Source organism: Phacochoerus africanus, chromosome 9 (assembly GCF_016906955.1).
Source record: "Phacochoerus africanus isolate WHEZ1 chromosome 9, ROS_Pafr_v1, whole genome shotgun sequence".
Taxonomy (NCBI): Eukaryota; Metazoa; Chordata; class Mammalia; order Artiodactyla; family Suidae; genus Phacochoerus; species Phacochoerus africanus.
In genome coordinates this window covers 38,484,042-38,503,342 of record NC_062552.1, presented here as the reverse complement: position 1 = coordinate 38,503,342, position 19,301 = coordinate 38,484,042, and the positions used below count along the sequence as shown (strand labels likewise).

General features: G+C 53.4%; 1 protein-coding gene across 1 annotated transcript; it reads right to left on the bottom strand.

Moving 5' to 3' along the window:
• Positions 1 to 5,950: 5,950 nt before the first annotated feature.
• Positions 5,951 to 14,549, bottom strand: GUCA1ANB (GUCA1A neighbor). The gene is made up of 2 exons (XM_047796322.1): positions 14,474 to 14,549; positions 5,951 to 6,470 (listed from the first exon to the last, which is right to left on the bottom strand). The coding sequence occupies exons 1-2, from the start codon at positions 14,480 to 14,482 to the stop codon at positions 6,141 to 6,143; spliced, it is 339 nt and encodes a 112-aa protein (XP_047652278.1). The 5' UTR covers positions 14,483 to 14,549; the 3' UTR covers positions 5,951 to 6,140.
• Positions 14,550 to 19,301: the final 4,752 nt, after the last annotated feature.

The following is a 19,301-nucleotide window of genomic DNA, read 5'->3' as shown; positions in this document are numbered from 1 at the left end:
CATCTCACAGCCTCTGTGCACCAGGAGTCCGACTGGGGCTCACCGGGGTCCTCTGCCCAGGATCTCACAAGGCTGTAACCAAGGTGTCATCTGGGCTGTGCTTTTTTTTTTGTCTTTTTGCCATTTCTTGGGCTGCTCCTGTGGCATATGGAGGTTTCCAGGCTAGGGGTCTAATCAGAGCTGTAGCTGCCGGCCTACACCAGAGCCACAGCAACACAGAATCTGAGCCACCTCTGCAACCTACATCACAGCTCACAGCAACGCCGGATCCTTAACCCACTGAGTGAGGCCAAGAATCGAACCCACAACCTCATGGTTCCTAGTCAGATTCGTTAACCACTGAGCCACAACAGGAACTCCTAGGCTGTGTTTTCATCTGAAGATTTGACTGGGGAAGAATCCACTTCCACCTTATTCAGGTGGTTGGCAGAATTCAACTGTGACTATATGATTGAGGGGCTGGCTTTTTGCTAGATATTGTCTAGAGGGCACTCTCAGGTCCTAGAGTTTCTAGAACACGGTTGCTTGTTACACGGGCGCCTCTACACGGCTGCCTATTTGGTCAAGCCAGGGAGGAGACACTCTCTCTTCACTCTGCTGAAATAGAATCTTCTGTAGGGGAGCCTAATGGAGCGACACCCATCCCCTTCACCAGATTCATTGAGGTAGAAGCAAGTCTCAGGTCTCGCCCACACCAAGAGAGGGCGGGTTGTACAGAGGCAGGGACCATAGGAAGCGAAGTCTTTGGAGGTCTCCTCAGAGTCTATGACCATCACACTTCAACGTAGACATAAGATTCCTTTCTTTCTGGAATTAGGAGCAGTTGCGTATTGCCAGACAGCCCTCAGGAATCTCGCAAGCGCCCCAGGTAGAGATCGTCGTCTTACTCATCGCTGGCCATCTCCCAACTGCCTGGCAGCATGGATTTCATGTCCTGTGCTGGTTAGTCCGTCTGCCCCCTCCCTCACTCATTCTCCACCTTTCTCAGTCTGCTCAGAGCCCCAGGAGGCTGGCCCCCTGGACTGGATCACTTGAGCTCCCTGACCCTCTGGGCTTCAGGTGGGGCTCATCTGTTGAGAGACACTGAAAGGAGATTAGAGCGGGGGAAGTGAGAGGGGCTGGACATCTGTTCCCCTCCCCACCCCCTGCTGGGTCTGTTGGGGGGGGGGCTGGTGGGTTTTTTTGTTTTGTTTTGTTTCTTTCTTTTTTCTTTTTTTTTTTTTTTTTTTTTTTTTGCTTTTTAGGGCTGCACCTGTGGCATATGGAAGTTTCTGGGCTATGAGTTGAATCGGAGCTGCAGCTGCCAGTGTCTGTACACCGCGGCCACAGCAACGCCTGATCCGAGCCATGTCTGTGACCTACACTGCAGCTCACGGCAATGCTGGATCCTTAACCCACTGAGCAAGGCCAAGGATCAAACCTGAATCCTCTTGGATGCTAGTCCAATTCGTTACAGCTGAGCCACGACGGGAACTCCAGCTCTGGTTGTTTTCTTCCACTTTCAGGCACAGCTCCAGCCAGAGCCTTCTCCAGAGCCCCTCCCTCTACCCTCAGGCTTAGGGCTTCCTTGTGTTGCCATCCTCTGGGCACAAGACCAGCCCCTTAACTATGCCCCCTTACCTGTGAACAGTCTTCTCATGAAACAGTCCCCAATTACTTTTATTTTTTTGGCCACGCCCATGGCATCAGAAGTTCCCAGACCAGGGATCAAACCAGCGCCACAGCAGTGACCTGAGCCACAGCAGCGACCATCCTTAACCGCTAGGTCACCAGGGAACTCCCCCAATTACATTTTTGAGAGTAACATTTGACTGATGGGGGCTTGAGCTTAATAAAATATTATAAATAAATGAATGTGCACATGATTAAAGAAAGCTAACATGGGATGGAGCTGTTATGAAACGTCCACTGCCTTCAAGGCACAATGCCGAGCTTGATGAAGAAGCTCATGATAGCCCTGTGGGGTGGGTGTTATTATTTCCCCGTGAGACAAGAGGAATTGGGGGCAGAAAAAGCACATTCTGGGTTCACAAATATTTTGGCCCCGTCCACAGCATGCGGCGGTTCCCGGGCCAGGGATGGAGCCAGCGCTGTGGCGGTGACCCAAGCCTCTGCAGTGACCATGCTGGATCCTTAACCTGCTGCACCACAGGAGACCTCCCAGTCCACAAAAATTTTAAGCTGTGGTACTGAAAGCTTTTCCACCTCATCACCTTGCTTTTAGCCTAAGTCTTTAATACTTTGGGGAAAACATGTATGGAGCCAGAGGCCCCTATAAGCCTCAGTCCAGTGCCTTGCACTGCGGCCCTCCAGCCTGAGCCATTCCCACTGACAGGCGGGTCATCCCCCTCTGTTGGGTGTGGGGCCCCATCCCTGTCTCAGCCCAGGAATGGAATCCCATGGCTTCCCAACCCCAGAGCCCAGACTCCCTCTTCAGTGGCCTCTGGAGTCTCTCTCTCCATCCTTCCCCCAAGACATGGACACCAAGTCAGGGAGGATCGCCATCCACCCGAAGGCATCCAGGAAGAGGTGGATAACAAGAGGGGCACAGAGGGGCAGGGTGCACGGCCCATGCCGTGGACACAGGAGAGGGGTTGGTGGCTTCCCCTGGCTGCTCTGTCTGCAGGACCCCCTCCTGGCACAGACGCCATGCCCGAGGGAGAGAACCCTGCTGAATGGTGCCAAGGAGAGGAAGCTGGTGGACTAGGGACATAGAGGTAGAAGCCATTCCCGGTAGGGACGGGATGGGTGGCAATCCCAAAGGACTGATCCCTTCCAAGCCTGCCTATCCGCCCCCTCGCCACCACCACGGAAACACAACAGAGCCCAGAGCATAAGTTCTTGGCTTCCTTGGACAATTCCACCTGGACTGGCACCCCACCTGGGCAGGCTTCTCCCTAAGGTTTCCTGGAAGCATGGGTGGAGGGTGCTCTACCAAGGTGAACCTCAAGGGGGCGACCTTCTGCAGAAGAGAGGAGGGGGGATCAGTCCGGGAAGTAAAGATGCTGGCCTTGTCCCCACCCCAGAAGGCTGTAGGGTCTGGAAGGAGTGAGAGCATCCTAGTCCATCTTTGCAGCCCAAAGATTCAGCCTGCAGTAGGTGTTCACCCAGAGTCTGTTGGAGAATTGATGCGACATAAGGACTTTTTTTTCTTTGCTTTTTAGGGCCGCTCCTGCAGCATATGGAAGTTCCCAGACTAAGGGGAATCGGAACTGCAGCTGCTGGCCTACACCACAACCACAGTAACTTGGGGTCCGAGCCGCATCTGTGACCTACACCACAGCTCACAGCAACGCTGGATCCTTAACCCATTGAGCAAGGCCAGGGATGGAACCCACATCCTCATGGACCCTATGTCGGGTTCTTAACCCATTGAACCACAACAGGAACTCCAAGATATAACTTTTGGTAGACTGAAAACTTGCCTTTCTCGCCACCTCTTTTCAAAATCCCACTAGAGTGGCAATAAACTTTTAAAAGCTACACATCCACAGAGACCAAGAGTAAGAAGACAGCAGATGAGAGGTTCTAATAAAATGTTGGTAACAGAAGGCAGATGGGTGGGTGGTGTCTTAACGGAGTGCAGTGTTGACACCTACGTGCTTTCAAAGAGCAGGAGGATGTGGAGATTGGGACAGACACAAAGCCTGTTCCTGCCACAGAATTCTGGAGGCCTGGGAAGTGGGCGCAGAAGGTGCCCTGAAGGCTGGGATGCAGGACAGGTGGGGCTGAAATAGGAAGTCTGGTGGGAAGCTCGTGTAAGGAGCAGGTGGCTCCCGGGAGGCCCTCCTCAGGCAGCAGAACGGATACGAGCCGTCTTGTCCCCTCTTGACCCTGGTGGAAGGTCATTTTGGAAACTTAAACTAAAGAGGTCTTAGCCTCTAGGTACAGCTCGGGAAGAGAGACAGGCTGCTCTAGAAACCAGGGAGATGTGGCTCAGGGGGTTAAGAACCCAACTAGCATCCATGAGGACATGGGTTCAATCCCTGCCCTCGCTCAGTGGGTTAAGGATCCGGCATTGCGCTGAGGTGTAGGTCACAGATGCGGTTCAGATTCAGTGTTGCTGTGGCTGTGGCATAGGCCGGCAGCTGCAGCTCTGATCAGACCCCTAGCCTGGGAATTTCTATATGCTGCAGGTGTGGCCCTAAAAAAATAAAATAAAATAAAATAAAATAAACAGCAAACAACCAGGAAGAAAGAAATCAGGGAGTTAAGGGGTCTACATATAAACAGCGAGATCCCCCCGTCCCCCCAACCTCCTTGCCACGCTGGCTCCAGACAGGAGAAATTTAGTGCACGTGCCAAATGGCCTGCTTCCCACCAAGGATCACCAGGCCTTGGAGGAAAGCCTCTAACTTGAAAGACAGCCTACATCAAACAAACAGAACCACCTGCATTCTTCGCTGATAGGTAATATTTAGGAGGGCCTCTCCCTTTCTCTCTACTCACCATTTTCTTTCTTTTTTTTTTTTGTCTTTTTTCTTTTAGGGCTGCACCCACGGCATATGGAGGTTCCCAGGCTAGGGGTCAAATTGGAGCTGTAGCTGCCAACCAACACCACAGGCGCAGCAGCTTGGGATCTGAGCCGCATCTGCGACCTACACCACAGCTCAAGGCAATGCCAGATTGTTAACCCACTGATGGAGGCCAGGGATCAAATCCGAAACCTCGTGGTTACTAGTCGGATTCGTTAACCACTGAGTCGTGGCGGGAACTCCTACCGTCTTTTCAGAGAAGGGTATTCAGGAAAGCCAAGCCGATGCATTAGCTGCTTCACTGGGTCCCCAGCATCCTCTCCCTTCGTCCCACACCAGCCCCAACCTCTTGTGCTCTAGAGTATGCACCACTGAATACACCTCTCCACCTAGAAAGAGATGTGATTCCAAGAAACGAAACCAGTTGGATTCACCCAGCAGTGCTGGTAAATATTTAACCACTGGTTCTCCAGGAAAAAAGGAAACCCAGATTTGTAGGTATTGGCTGGTTTCCACCCTGTGAACACTCCCACCGTGGCTGATTTCAAGCTACCAGTGTGGAGTCACTGGCTGTGGGGTTGGGAGATGTCTGCCATCAGCTCACAGTCTGAGCTGGTCTCACGAGGCCATTGGATTCACCCATGGGTGCCAGTGACCCGGGAATCATTCAGGCCACTGCTGTGGGCCAAGTGCCCTCTGCCTTCATCCTCCTTCTCCGGGAACCATGGCCCATGAGTCTAACCAACCTCAGCGTCAGCTCTTCTGGACCAGAGGGGAGATTTGAGATGGGGAATCCATCCCTCACCAAAAAACTATAACTCTGAAGAGGTGGTTTTATGTAAAACCAGGGCTGAAAAAGTTGTGGCTCAGCGGTATCGAAGCCAGCTAATATCCACGAGGTTGCAGGTTCGATCCCTGGCCTCGCTCAGTGGGTTAAAGATCCAGCGTTGCCATGAGCTGTGGTGTAGGTCAAAGATGTGTCTCAGATCTGGTTTTGCTGTGGCTGTGGTGTAGGCTGGCAGCTGTAGCTCCGATTCGACCCCTAGCCGGGAACCTCCATATGCCACAGGTGTACCCTAAAACACAAAACAACAACAACAACAGAGCTGAAGAGGAGGCCCCACAGAGACAGGGTCCACTCTCTTCCTTACTTCCCCATTCCCTAGTGGTTGCCTCAACCCCAGGTCACTGTCAGCGGATGTATCTCTTTCTTGCTGTGAGGGTTGCCAAGCCTGGACCATGGGGATTGTGTGTCTAGCAGGGATTTTACTTGCGATTCAGGCTCTGGAGGGGGCTGGGGTCACTCTGGAGGGGGACTGGGGTCACTCTGGAGGGGGGCTGGGGTCACTCTGCGGACGAGGGGGTGAGAATCAAGTCCTTCCAAGGTTTCATACACCTCCAAACATAACCTTGCTGTACTACCGCCCTGTGACCTCAGTTTTCCCACCCACGGCCACCCATACTGATGCCAGGCGAAGGAAGGACAAACTTTAATTGCTGCTGAGAAGCAGGCCCTCCCTTTGCCCTTGTTGACAGTGGGCAGGACACAGCCGTCCCAGCCCCAGGCACTTCCTGCTCCTCTGGGAGGGAGCAGCCCTTCCCCTCTGGGACCCAGGATTGTGGGGGGTGAGGGTGCAGGGTGGGGGGCTTCTGACTGGCACAGGCCTACGAGCGCCACAAGACCAGGTTGGCAGGAGGTACGTCGAAGCGCTTGCGGGTATGGTCAGTGTCCCGGCAGTACAGGTAACCGCAGGTGGGCTTCTGCGAGGTGCAGAACGGGTTCAGAGAGTTGGGGTACTGGGAGGTGTAGAAGTTGAACCTGAGCTTGTCCGGGTTCTGCCCCTTGGGGTTGAGCATCACCGGCACATAGGCCGCAGCCAGAGTCTGCTCACGGTCCTGCTTCCAGGCCAGGGACAGGGGATGTCGTGGAGATTTCACCTTTTTGCCTGATGGTGTCTTCGGCCCCTGGCTGGGTACTGAGGGTTTCTGTGGGTCCTGGGAGGAAGGAAGAAGAGGGGGAGCTGGGGAATCGGACACCATGACTTTGATTCCAAGGGCCAAGGCAGGAGGGAAGGGACAGGGGCGCTGGTCAGAAGCCCATGGAGCCCCTCTGGAGCCCAGCTCTGTTGGCCTTGGAGCCAGACACCTCCAGGCAGGGGAAAGCTATCAGGGTTTGACCGGACTCCTGCCTCCTGCCTCTTGGTTTGCTTCTTGGAGACACCTGCCAGGTCAGAGCCTGGGGACCCCGGGGGTCCCCCTCGACCCCCCAGCCCCTTCCCCCTACATCCAGTCCACATCCAATGCCTGGCCTCTGCCACCACTCCATCAGTCTGCTATCCTCTCTCCCCTGCAGGGTTACTCGGGCTTTCCACCAAGTCTTCCTGCTGCCTAATCTCTCCCATTTCAGCCTGTGCTTCACACTCTCACCAAATCAATCTTTCTATATTGGAGTTCTCATTGTGGCGCAGCAGAAATGAATCCGACCAGGAACCATGAGGTTGTGGGTTCGATCCCTGGCCTTGCTCAGTGGGTTAAGGATCTGGCTTTGCCATGAGCTATGGTGTAGGTTGCAGACGCGGCTCAGATCCCACATTGCTGTGGCTGTGGTGTAAGTCGGCGGCTGTAGCTCCAATTGGACCCCTAGCCTGGGAACATCCATGGGTGAGGCCCTAAAAAGCAAAAAAAAAAAAAAAAATCTTTCTGTATCAAGGGCCGCATCATCTGGCTGTTCCAAAAGCATCTTCGGCTCTCTGCTGCCCAGAAAATAAAGGCCAAGGCCCCTATCCTTGGAAGGCAAGACCTATAAGGACAGGGTGCCCCTAACCCTGCACTCCAGCCATAGGGTCTGCCTAGGACTTCCTGGTCACACCTGGTCCTTCCGTGTGTCCCGCGTTGGCTCAGGCTGCTCCCCCAGCCTAGGACCCCCTCCCGCCCATCCATCAGGGAAACTATCTTTCCTGTTCGGCCCTGAGCTCCTTAAGTGCGTTCTTCCCCTTATCTTTGACATGACAGCCTCCAAAATTCTACTCCTTCTCTTTCTCCGGACCAAGGCATGGAGGGAGCACTCGATAAATACTGGCTCCACAGAACTGGATTAGAGCGGGGTCGCTCGCCTCCCTTCGCCCATTCTATTTCAGAATGCCTCTCATTGTTGCAGAGTGTGTTGCTACCCAGCGATGCCTGCTTTCCAGAACCAGTCGTGGTTGCTGGGGTATGGAGGTGTCCCCTCCAGGAGGCCCCCATTCCACCTTTATCACATGTACTGACGTCAATGTACTCCTCTGCCACCACCTCCTTGACCATCTTGTGACGGAATCGTCTTACGCACCTTCGAAGCCCCACACCACCTCACAGCTCTGGATGTCCTTTCACTAGAGATCCCAAAGGATGATGCCTGAGCACCTGGCAGCTCCATCCTGGTCCCCTAGGCTTCAGCTGTGAGGGGACCCATTTCCTCTCAGCCCAGCCATACAGCGCCCGGGGACCTGGGAGGGATCTTCTGGCTACAGAGCTGCTGGAAGCTGGACCCCTGCCATCTTATCAAAGAAACCCCCAATACTGGAGTTTCTGTTGTGGCACAGTGGCAACGAATCCAACTAGTAACCATGAGGTTTCGGGTTCGATCCCTGGCCTTGCTCAGTGGGTTAAGGATTTGGCATTGCCACGAGCTGTGGTGTAGGTCACAGACGTGGCTTGGATCCTGCATTGCTGTGGCTGTGGCATAGGCCGGCAGCTGTGGCTCAGGTTTGACCCCAGACCTGGGAACCTCCATATGCTGTGGGTGCTACCCTGAAAGAAAAAAAAAGAAAAAGAAAAAGAAAAGAAATCCCCAATACTCAAGTCATAATGTACATTCTTTTGCTTTGAATTTACAAGCCATGTTTCCAATTTAGACTTGCCCAGGGCTTTTCTCCACCGCAGTGTCTGCTCCCCTGTGTTCCTACCGAGCCAAATATGTGGCCTCAGCTTTGCCCGGCCAAGTTCTGCCTATCCTTCCAAGCCAGCAGCTCTCTTGACACCTCCTCCAGAAAGCCTCGGATGCTGCAGCCCTTGCCCCCATTTCACTGTCCTCTGTGCCTTTAGGGATGTGGGATGCGGTCCTTCCCTGGGCTGGGACGGGGGCAAGACAAGGGCGTATATTTTAAGGAGATGCTCCCACTCAGACTCATGCAAGGGCACAGCGAGGGCTTCCTCACAAATATTTTGAGCCCTAGGTGCTGTGCTTGCCTCTTCTTAATCCCAAATTCTGGCCCTTTGGGGCTCTTGCTAATGTCCTAACAGCTCCCAGGGGTCAGGACCACATCCTATTCACCTCTGTGTCCCTTGGGGCTTAACCCAGTGCTGGCACACAGCCAGGCTAGAGAGAGGGGTGCTCCAGTATTCAGCCGCCTTCCCAGACTCTTCCAGGCTCAGCCTTGGGATGCAGGGTTACAGGCAGAGGGGCCAGCACCTGAAATGAGGTATCATAGAGAGAATCAATGATGGTTGGAGTTCCCGTTGTGGCTCAGTGGGTTAGGAACCTGACTAGTATCCATGAGGATGCGAGTTCAATCCCTGGCCTTGCTCAGTGGGTTAAGGATCCAGCGGTGCTGTGAGCTGTGGTGTAGGTCGCAGATTTGGTTCAGATCACATGTTGCTGTGGCTGTAGAGCAGGCCGGCAGCTGCAGCTACATGTCAACCCCTAGCCTTGGAACTACCATATGACGCAGGCGCTGCCATAAAAAGAAAAAAAAAATTAAAAGAAAAAAAAGAATCAGCGACAGTTTTTCACCACCATTTATGAGCACAACACCACACTCTTTAAGTGGATTCTCTCTGCTAATCCTCACATTAACCCTTTAAGGAAGGTATCATTATTAGCTCAATTTAAAGTTAAGAAAACTGAAGTAAGGGGTGGCTCAGCAGTTAACGAACCCAACTAGGATCCATGAGGATGCAGGCTCGATCCCTGGCCTTGCTCAGTGGATTACGGATCTGACATTGCCATGAGCTGTGGTGTAGGTCATAGATGCAGCTTGGACCCCACGTTGCTGTGGCTGTGGCATAGGCCAGTGGCTATAGCTCTGATTTGACCCCTAGCCTGGGAACCTCCAAAGGCTTCACATGCGGCCCTAAAAAGCAAAAAAAGAAAAAAGAGAAACAGAAAACTGGGAGTAAGGAAGTTATTCCCATGTTTAGGGTCACGTGGCTGGCAAGGAACCAGGCTTCGATTTGAAATAAGGTCTGGGCTAACCTCGGCGTCCACACCCTGTACTCCATGTGACCACAGCACTGTGGGGATGGGGGCTGCCAATTCATTTCTGTCCTCATTGTGCCACCTTGCTGACCCCTTGCCAGGTGTGCTGGGCAGCAGGTGAGCAGCCAAGGCGGCCGCTCCCCAGCCCTGAGGCTCACTGGTAAGAGAAGCCACCCAGTCTCCCAGTTTGGCAGGGACCCTGTAGGGTTTTTAATGCTGGATTTTTTTTTTTTTCCACCCCACAGCATATGGAGTTCCCAGGCCAGGGATCAGATCTGAGCTGCCGTTGCAGCTGCAGCAACACCAGATCCTTAACCCACTGTGCCAGGCCGGGGATCAAACCTGCGTCCCAGTGCTCCAGAGACACCACCAATCCCGTGCACCACAGCAGGAACTCCTGAATGCTAGATTTGGGTTCTGGGTCCTTGGACTCTGCACAATTAAGATGAAAGGTGAGGTTTATTCTATGAATTATCTCTTAGCTCAGCTGAGGATGTGCCAGTAGTCGCTCTACTCGTTTATGCAAAACTGTTCCTGAGCACATCAGGCTCTGGGTGTGCAAATAACAAAGACATTACCCATGTGAACACAAATCTGAAGCCCGGGGGAGCAGAAGCCCTCAGCCTGGAGCCCCTCTGACACTTTGGGTTGGAGAATTCTCATTCGTGGGGCTGTGCTGTGCATTGGATTTATTTAGCATCAATCCTGGCCTCTGTCCAGTAGATGCCAGTTACCCACCCTCCCCAGCGTGACACCCAGCAGCATCTCTTGGCATTGCCAGTGCCTTCTGAGGGCAGAGTCTGCCCTGATAGCACTGCTGTAGAGGCTATGATCATTTTTTTTTTCTTTTTTTCTTTTATTTTTATGGCTGCACCTGCAGCAGGTGGAAGTTCCCAAGCTAGGGGTCGAATCAGACCTTCAGCCTACACCACAGCCTCAGCAACACCAGATCTGAGCAGTATCTGCAACCTACACCACAGCTGGTGGCAACGCCAAATCCTTAGCCCACTGAGCGAGGCCAGGAATCCTACCTGCATCCTCGTGGATACTAATCAGGTTCGTTAGCACTGAGCCTCAGCGGGAACTCCTCCATGACGATTTCTCTCTCCTCAGTGTTGAGACTGACAGCCTGGCCCTGGGGAATTTCCCTTTGCTGGACCACAGAAGTGGCTCAGGTTTTCCTGAGTTAAGCATGATCCTGAGGACGTGGGGTCCTGTCTTCCAGACACTGCAGGCGGGTGCAGCCCCTGGCCTCAGAGATGAGGGAACTGCAGAGGCCCTAGCCTTGTCCCCCACAGGCTTGGCCTCCTGGACCCTGCACCTCAGGCTCGGGAGGTGGTGTGAGGGGTGACAGAGGCATATGCTTTCAGAAGAGTTGGGAGGTCTGACGAGAGACCCCACAGAGAGAAGGGTCATGCTCTCTGCTAATAGGATTATTAGCAAGGGCCAGGCACCGGCCACTCTGCTCTGCAAAAGCCCCAAAAAGCCATTTTGAGATGTTATTCCCATCTTTCAAACACAGAAACTGACACTCAGAAGACTCTAAGTTCACACAGCTAGTGAGCGGCACGGAAGGATCTTGCAGAAGTCACAGGACCAGTGACCAGTTAGTGCAGGAGCCCGCATCTGACTCCTGCCCGCCCTCTCTGCCCCAGCCCAGGCCCTGGGGCTCCCATCAGCTGTGCCCCAGCTGCTGCTGCTGCTGCTTTGCTTGGGACCCTGGTTGAGGACAGGACCCCCCAGCACATCCAGGGAGGAGGCCCTCACAGAAACTGGAGCATAGGGGCAGCCTGGGGGAAGAGGAGAGGGATGAGGAAGAGAGAAAAGGAGGGAGAGGAGGGGGAGGAGGAGGAAGAGGGGGAGGAGGGGGAGGAGGGGGAGGGGAGGGAAAGGAAAGGGAGGAGGAGGGGGAGGAGGAAGGAAAGGAGGAGGAGGGAGGGAGAGGAGGAGGGGGAGGGGGGAGCCCGGGCAGCCCAGCCTTGCCCTGCCCTTCCCAGGGGCCCAGCCAGGCTCCAGGTGACTAACCTCAGAGGGCCCCAGCCCCTGCGCAGGGCCCAGCACTGCCAGCTCTGGAGGGAGGGTGGGGCCCGGCTGCATACTTTCCAGGTGAACATCTGGTTTCATTTAACCATCTCCTCCCCTCTCAGGTCCTCCCTGTCTAAGGCACAGCATGTGTGTGTGTGTGTGTGTGTGTGTGTGTGCGTGTGCGTGTGCGTGTGCGTGTGTGTGTGTGTGTGTGTGTGTGTGTGTGTATGTTGGGAGAAGTGCTTCAGAACTGAGGTTATTCCCCCCCATCATCCCCCCAGGGGGCACTTGGCAATGCCTGGAGATACTGTTGGTGGTCACAACTGGGGGGGGGGGGGAGGTGTTACCGGTGACTAGAGGACAGCCCTCCCTCCTGGCGTAGAATGGTCAACTCACAATGTCAACAGTGCCGAGGGTGAGAAAACCAGTTTAGGAGTTCCTGTCATGGCGTGGCAGAAATGAACCCAACTAGGAACCATGAGGTTGTGGGTTCGACCCCTGGCCTTGTTCAGTGGGTTAAGGATCTAGCGTTGCCATGAGCTGTGGTGTAGGTAGCAGATGTGGCTCAGATCCCGAGCTCCTGTGGCTGTGGTGTAGGCCGGCAGCTGCAGCTCCACTTAGATCCCCTAGCCTAGAAACCTCCATATGCTGTGGGTGCGGTCCTAAAAAGCAAAAAAAGAAAAAGAAGGAAGGAAGGAAGGAAGGAAGGAAGGAAGGAAGGGAGGGAGGAAGGAAGGAAGGAAGGAAAGAAAGAAAGAAAGAAAGAAAGAAAGAAAGAAAGAAAGAAAGAAAGAAAGAAAGAAAGAAAGAAAGAAAGAAAGAAAGAAAGAAAAAGAGAGAAAGAAAGAAAGGAAAACCGCTTTAGAGTTTTAAGGAAAAATCCCATCTCCCCCGTCTGCTTCCTGCAGCCTTAAGGCTCCTTTTCCTCCTATTCCACAAGGGGCAGTGAAGCTTAAAGGGCAAGGGGAGGGTCCTGCCAGCCCCTTGTCTCTCTTCTGGAGCCTGCTACCCTATTTGCACCTGGGTTTTTTGCTTTTGGTTTTTTTTTAGGGCCACACCTGTGGCATACGGAAGTTTCCAGGCTAGGGGTCAAATCAGAGCTGCAGCCACTGGCCTATAGCCCAGCCACAGCAACACGGGATCTGAGCCACATCTGGGACCTATACCACAGCTCATGGCAACGCCAGATCTTTAACCCACTGAGCAAGGCCAGGGATCGAACCCGCATCCTCATGTATACTAGTTGGGTTCTTAACCTACTGAGCCACAGTGGGAACTCCTTGTACCTGGGTTTTGAGTTAGAGCCTAAGAAGGCTTCTGACCCCCTCCCTCCATGACCCCTACTCCTGCAGGCAGACCCAGCAAGGCCTTTGACACCTACAATGTCGACGTTTGTCTCTTAGACCAGGATGTAGACTGGGGAAGAGAGAGACAAAGGTGGCACTTTCTGAATAGGCCAGAGGACCTCATATGTGATGTCACTGCCCCAGAAGGAGGGCGACACCCCGTCATCCCCCATGCTTCAGGCCTCCGCCCACCTGCCGGGCCAGCCCAGGCCAACCATTCCACCACGGGCACCTCGCTTTTGCACGGAGGGCCTTGTGCTCTGTCCGAATGCAAAAAGCACTGGGTGAGGCAGCTGGTTAAGCCTCCGGGGGACCTGGTACTGGACATGTGCCTGGGATCTGGAGTTTGAAGGTTTGAGCTCAGGGCTGGATGCTGCCCTTACAGGTCAGGCCTCCCTGGGCAAGTCCCTGAACCTTTTTGAGCTTCGCTTGCCTCATCTGCGAAATGGGGCAACCAAGGCCTCTGTCCTGCACCAGCTTGTGGTGGGGGTGCCACGAGCCGTGGGAACAGGAAAGCAAATAGTAATTAGGATCAGCCCGTTCCAGCACTTACACCGAAGTTTCGAACAGGAGGCCATGTCGCAGGGGGTCCGGAATTTAAATTCCACCTCCACCGCCCACTGGGAACCTGATCTTCCAGTGGTTTATACGGAGTTTATAGGTGGTTTATAGGTAGGCCGGCTTTCCCTCCTATGAAGTGGGACTAACAGGAGAAAATCTCCTAGGGTTCGTGGGAATTAATACGCCCTCCTCAGGTGCCCAGACCGCTGCAGCGCTCAGGAAATGTTAGCGCTCTTTACTACTTGTCACAATTTTGCCTCAGAGGTGGGGTCATGGACTAAAGGTCCAGAAAGCGTCTTGAGGAAGTGAGGGGCTAGGGACCAGACGAGTTAGCTGATGCCCACTTCCTGTCCTCCCTCTCCCCCCAGACAATGACAGCTCTACAGCAGGGGAACCAGAGTCCAGCAGTGTCACTGGTACCTAAGCCTTTTGTAAGAGGCCCTCAGGGGTTCTTGTTGTGGCGCAGTGGAAACGGATCTGACTGGGAACCACGAGGTTGTGGGTTTGATCTCTGGCCTCGATCAGTGGGTTAAGGATCTGGTGAGCCGTGAGCTGTGGTGTAGGTCAAAGATGCAGCTCGGATCTGGCGTGGCTGTGGCTGTGGCGTAGGCCGGCAGCTGTAGCTCTGATTAGACCCCTAGCCTGGGAATCTCCATATGACGAAGGTGTGGCCCTAAAAAGGTGGGGGGGGGGGTGAGAGGCCCTCAGTTCCCACCCTCACAGGTTGGGGAGGGGAGGGGGGCTGGGCTGGGGCCTTCACCCTCCATCCTGCCAATCAAACTTCTCATGACCTTAGGCTGCCCTGATGCAGCACTGTGACATCATCCCACCTGGGGCATCCTTGGCCTGGGCCTTCCTTCGTGGTGAGGTGGGACTTCTGGTGGCCGGGCTCCAGAGGTTTTCAGAGTCTCTGGGTGGGTACTGGGGTGCTAAGGTAGGGAGAACCTGCATGGGGCCGCAGGCATTGTGACACTGCTTTGACAACGTAATTCGTTCCATTTTCCTAAGGAGATGGGGGCAGGGCTGAGGGCTGAAGTTTCAAGGTCTAGAAGGGAACTAGTGAGTGTTAGGTAGTGACATGAGTGGTGTTTATTCATTATTCAGGTACTTTAAGAAGTCCTGGGAGTTCCCGTTGTGGTGTAGTGGGTTAAGAATACCACTGCAGGGAGTTCCCATCGTGGCGCAGTGGTTAACGAATCCGACTAGGAACCATGAGGTTGCGGGTTCAGTCCCTGCCCCTGCTCAGTGGGTTAACGATCCGGCGTTGCCGTGAGCTGTGGTGTAGTTTGCAGACACGGCTCGGATCGCGTGTTGCTGTGACTCTGGCGTAGGCCAGTGGCTACAGCTCCGATTCGACCCCCAGCCTGGAAACCTCCATGTGCCGCGGGAGCGGCCCAAGAAATAGCAACAACAACAACAACAACAAAAGACAAAACAAAACAAAAAACAAAACAAAACAAACAAAAAGAATACCACTGCAGGAGTTCCCGTCTGGTGCAGTGGAAATGGATCTGACCTAGGAACCATGAGGTTGCAGGCTTGATCGCTGGCCTTGCTCAGTGGGTTAAGGATGTGGCGTTGCCATGAGCTGTGGTGTAGGTTGCAGACTCGGCTTGGATCTGGCGTTGCTGTGGCTGTGGTGTTGGCTGGCAGCTATAGCTCTGATTCGACTCCTAGCCTGGGAACCTCCATGTGTCATGGGTGTGGCCATAAAAAGAAAAAAAAAAAAGAAAAAGAATCCCACTGCAGCAGCTCTGATCGCAGAGGCGAGGGTTCAATTCCCCACCAGGGAACATAAATAGAAATAAATAAAAGTAATTTTTTGGAGTTCCCATTGTGGCTCAGTGGGTTAAGAACCCAACTAGTATCCATGAGAATGCAGGTTTAATCCCTGATCTCGCTCAGTGGGTTGGGGATCCAGCATTTCCATGAGCTATGGTATAGGTCGCAGATGTGGCTCAGATCCTGCCTCAGATCGGGCATTGCTGTGTGTGTGGTCCAGCAGCTGCAGCTCCGATTAGACGCCTAGCCTGGGAACTTCCATATGCTGCAGCTGTGACCCTAAAAGGAAAAAAAAAAAGTCCCAATGTTTTTCCAGGCCCCCAGTGTGTCACAAGGAATCACTGGTAGGAAAGAAATGTACGCAGTCACCTCTCCATTCTCTTTCTTCCTCCCTTTATTTCTATCTGCCTTCTAAAATACAGAGGTAGGAGTTCCTGTTGTGGCTCAGGGGTAATGAACCCAACTAGTACCCAAGAAGATGCAGGTTTAATCCCTGGCCTCATTCAGTGGGTTAAGGATCCAGCATCGCTGTGAGCTGGGGAATAAGTCCTAGGCACGGCTTGGATCTGGTGTTGCTGTGGCTGTGGTGTAGGCTGGCAGCTGTAGCTCTGATTATACCCCTAGCCTGGGCACCTCCATAGGCCACGGGTGTGGCCCCCCAAATAATAAAGCATAGAGATAAAGGATGGATGGATGGATGGACACATCTCTTGCTATTTTTTCCCTCACTCTATGCAGTAGCTACTTTCTTAAACATGCCCTGCTCTCTCCCCTCTGAGCCTTTTTTTTTTTTTTTTTGTCTTTTTAGGGCATAACCTGTGGCATATGGAGGTTCCCAAGCTAGGGGTCGAGTTGGAGCTATAGCCGCTGGCCTACATCACAGCCACAGCAATGTGGGATCTGAGCCACGTCTGCGACCTACACCACAGCTCATGGAAACACCAGATCCTTAACACACTATCGAGGCCAGGGATTGAACCTGCGTCCTCATGGATGCTTATTAGATTCATTTCCACTGAGCCGCGATGGGAACTCCAACTCTGAGCCTTTGTATTGGCTGTTCCCTTTCTTGTACCTTCAAACAGGGTAGGAGGTGAAGAGCTGGATGGACAGGTGAATAGGCAGCTGGTTGGGTGGGGCAACCACGGGTGAGTGGATGGGCAGAGAGTCAGTGAGTGGATGGATGGCGGGTTGTTGTGACATAGAGGATGGGACTGCAGGCCCAGGAGCCAGACTTTTGGGGCTTGAATCCTGGCTCTACCATTTCACTAGTTGTGTGACCTTAGGTAAATAATTGACCTCTCTGTACTTCAGTTTGCTCATCTGTAAAATGGGTGGACTAAAGGTCTCTAACTAATAGAACTGGGCAAAGCACTTAGGACAGTGCCTGGCACAGAGGAAGCCCTCAATAAATAGTAGCTATTATTGTGTCTGGGTGGGTGGTTGCGTTGATAGGTAGATGACTGAATGGGCTGACCTGTCCCCCAATTTTTTTTTTAATGGCTGCACCCATGGCATATGAGTTTCCAGGCCAGGGACTGAATCTGAGCTGCAGCTGTGACCTACAGCAATGCCAGATCCTTTAAGCCACTGTACCAGGCTGGGGATGAAACCTGTGCCTCTTCAGGGACCTGAGCCGCTGCAGCTGGATTCTTAACCCACTGCACCACAGCGGACACTCCTGTCCTGTCTCCATCTTCAAAAACCAATTCCTCCCCTGCCCCCCCCACTTCCCCAGGGTCCCATCTCCCCAACCCTAGACTTGGTGGGCACCTTCCAGGAATGTGTCCAAAATGCCGCATGTGGGAGTTGCCTGGCTTCTCCCTGGGGTGGTGGGGGCAGGAATAAAGGAGGCCCAGGGTGAAGGAGGCAGGGCAAGCTGGTGACTTCCTGCCCTCAGCCCACTGGCTTGGGCTGGCCCGGAATGCGTTTCCGTCCTGGCATCGTGCCGGCGCTGACTGTCAGGTATGCAGTAGACTTTGGGGCCCACAGGCAGATTGGGAGTTGGGGTGTTGATGACTTGTATCAGGTGCTCAGATCTCACACTCTGATGGTAATGACCCCTAATTTCTGAGGAGGCTGGGTGGGACCGGGAGGGGAGGTGGCCAGGAGGAGGAGTAGCCATCAGGGCTCGCCTTGCAGGAGCCTCTGAGCAGGGATCTTGAAGACTCCAGGGCGATGATAACTTGCCTGGGGAGGGAGGGAGGGGAGCCTGGCAGGTGCTGAGTTTTATTGTTATTATCACTTCTTTTTTTTTTGTCTTTTTGCCTTTTCTAGGACCACTCGCGCGGCATATGCCAATTCCCAGGCTAGGAGTCGAATCAGAGCTGTAGCCACCGGCTTACGCCAGAGCCACAGCAATGTGGGATCCGAGCCACGTCTGCAACCTACACCACAGCTCACGGCAACGCCGGATCCTTAACCAGCAAGGCCAGGGATCGAACCCACAACCCCATGGTTCCCAGTTGGATTCGTTAACCACCACGCCACGACGGGAACTCCTGTTATTATCACTTCTAAGCCCCAGACAACACTGCCTTGGTCCTGCCTCCTGGAAGCCCACCCTTTCTGCCTTCTCTGCCACACTTCCAGCATGAGTTCATGTTATTCCTCATCAAAATTCCTGGAACGGGAGTTCCTGTTGTGACTCAGTGGTAACGAACCTGACTAGTATCAATGAGGTTTTGGGTTCGATCCCTGGCCTCGCTCAGTGGGTTAAGGATCCGGCGTTGCCGTGAGCTGTGGTGTAGGTTGCAGACGCGGGTCAGATCCTGAGTTGCTGTGGCTGTGGCGTAGATAGCTGCAGTTCCTATTTGACCCCTAGCTTGGGAACTTTCATATGCCACGGGTGCAGCCCTAAAAAGAAAAGACAAAATTCCTGGAAGGTAAGGACTCTGATCTGTACCCCACGGCGCTCAGTGGGTGTTTGGGAAGGATGAGGAGACCTGATGGGCTGACTTGTGGAGGAAGATCAGCAACCACTCCCACCCCTTGCCACACACAGACACATAACCTCTGCCCCTCCTGCCCTATCTGCTGTTAAGGTGCAGATAGGCACATGGCTTTCAGGGTCCTGCCACCGCCTTGCTCTAAGTGGTCTGGTTATTTGAACATTCTTCTCTCCACTCCTCCTATGTCCTGTGTCATTTGGACAAATTACATAACCCCTCTGATCCTTACCTGAATTTTTTTCTTCCTTTTTTTTGGCTGTCCCATGGCATACTGAGCTCCTGGCCCAGGGGCTGAGTCAGATTTTTTTTTTTCTTGCTCCAGGCCCCACTTCCTCTGTCCTGCAGCAATGGTGAGCCAGAGGAACTTTTTTTTTTTCTTTTTTCTTTTCTCTTTTAAGGGCTGCACCTGTGGCTTATGGAAGTTCCGGGCCTAGGGGTCCAATCAGAGTTACAGCTGCCGGCCTATAGCAACGCTGGATCCGAGCTACATCTGTGACCTACACCACAGCTCACAGCAACTCCGGACCTTAACCCACTGAGCAAGGCCAGGGATTGAACCCGCATCCTCGTGGATACCAGTCCAATTTGTTACCCCTGAACCACAACAGGAACTCCCCGAGCCATAGTTTCGACCTACGCAATTTCAGATCCTTAACCCACTTGTGCTGGCCCAGGGGTCCTAGCTCTCCCAAGGTACTGCTGATCCCGTTGTGTCACAGTGGGAACTCCTTGATTTTTTTTTTTTTTTCCTTTCCTTTGTTGGATTTCAAGGACAGACGACTGACTTATTCCTACAGCTCACTTCCTGGTGTATTATCATCACTGATCCACAGAGGCCTCCTTTGTGGCTGTATTAATTTTCCCTCTTTATCTCCAGGCTCCAGCCACATTCCCCACCCACCCCCGCCAGAGGCAACCATTCTAA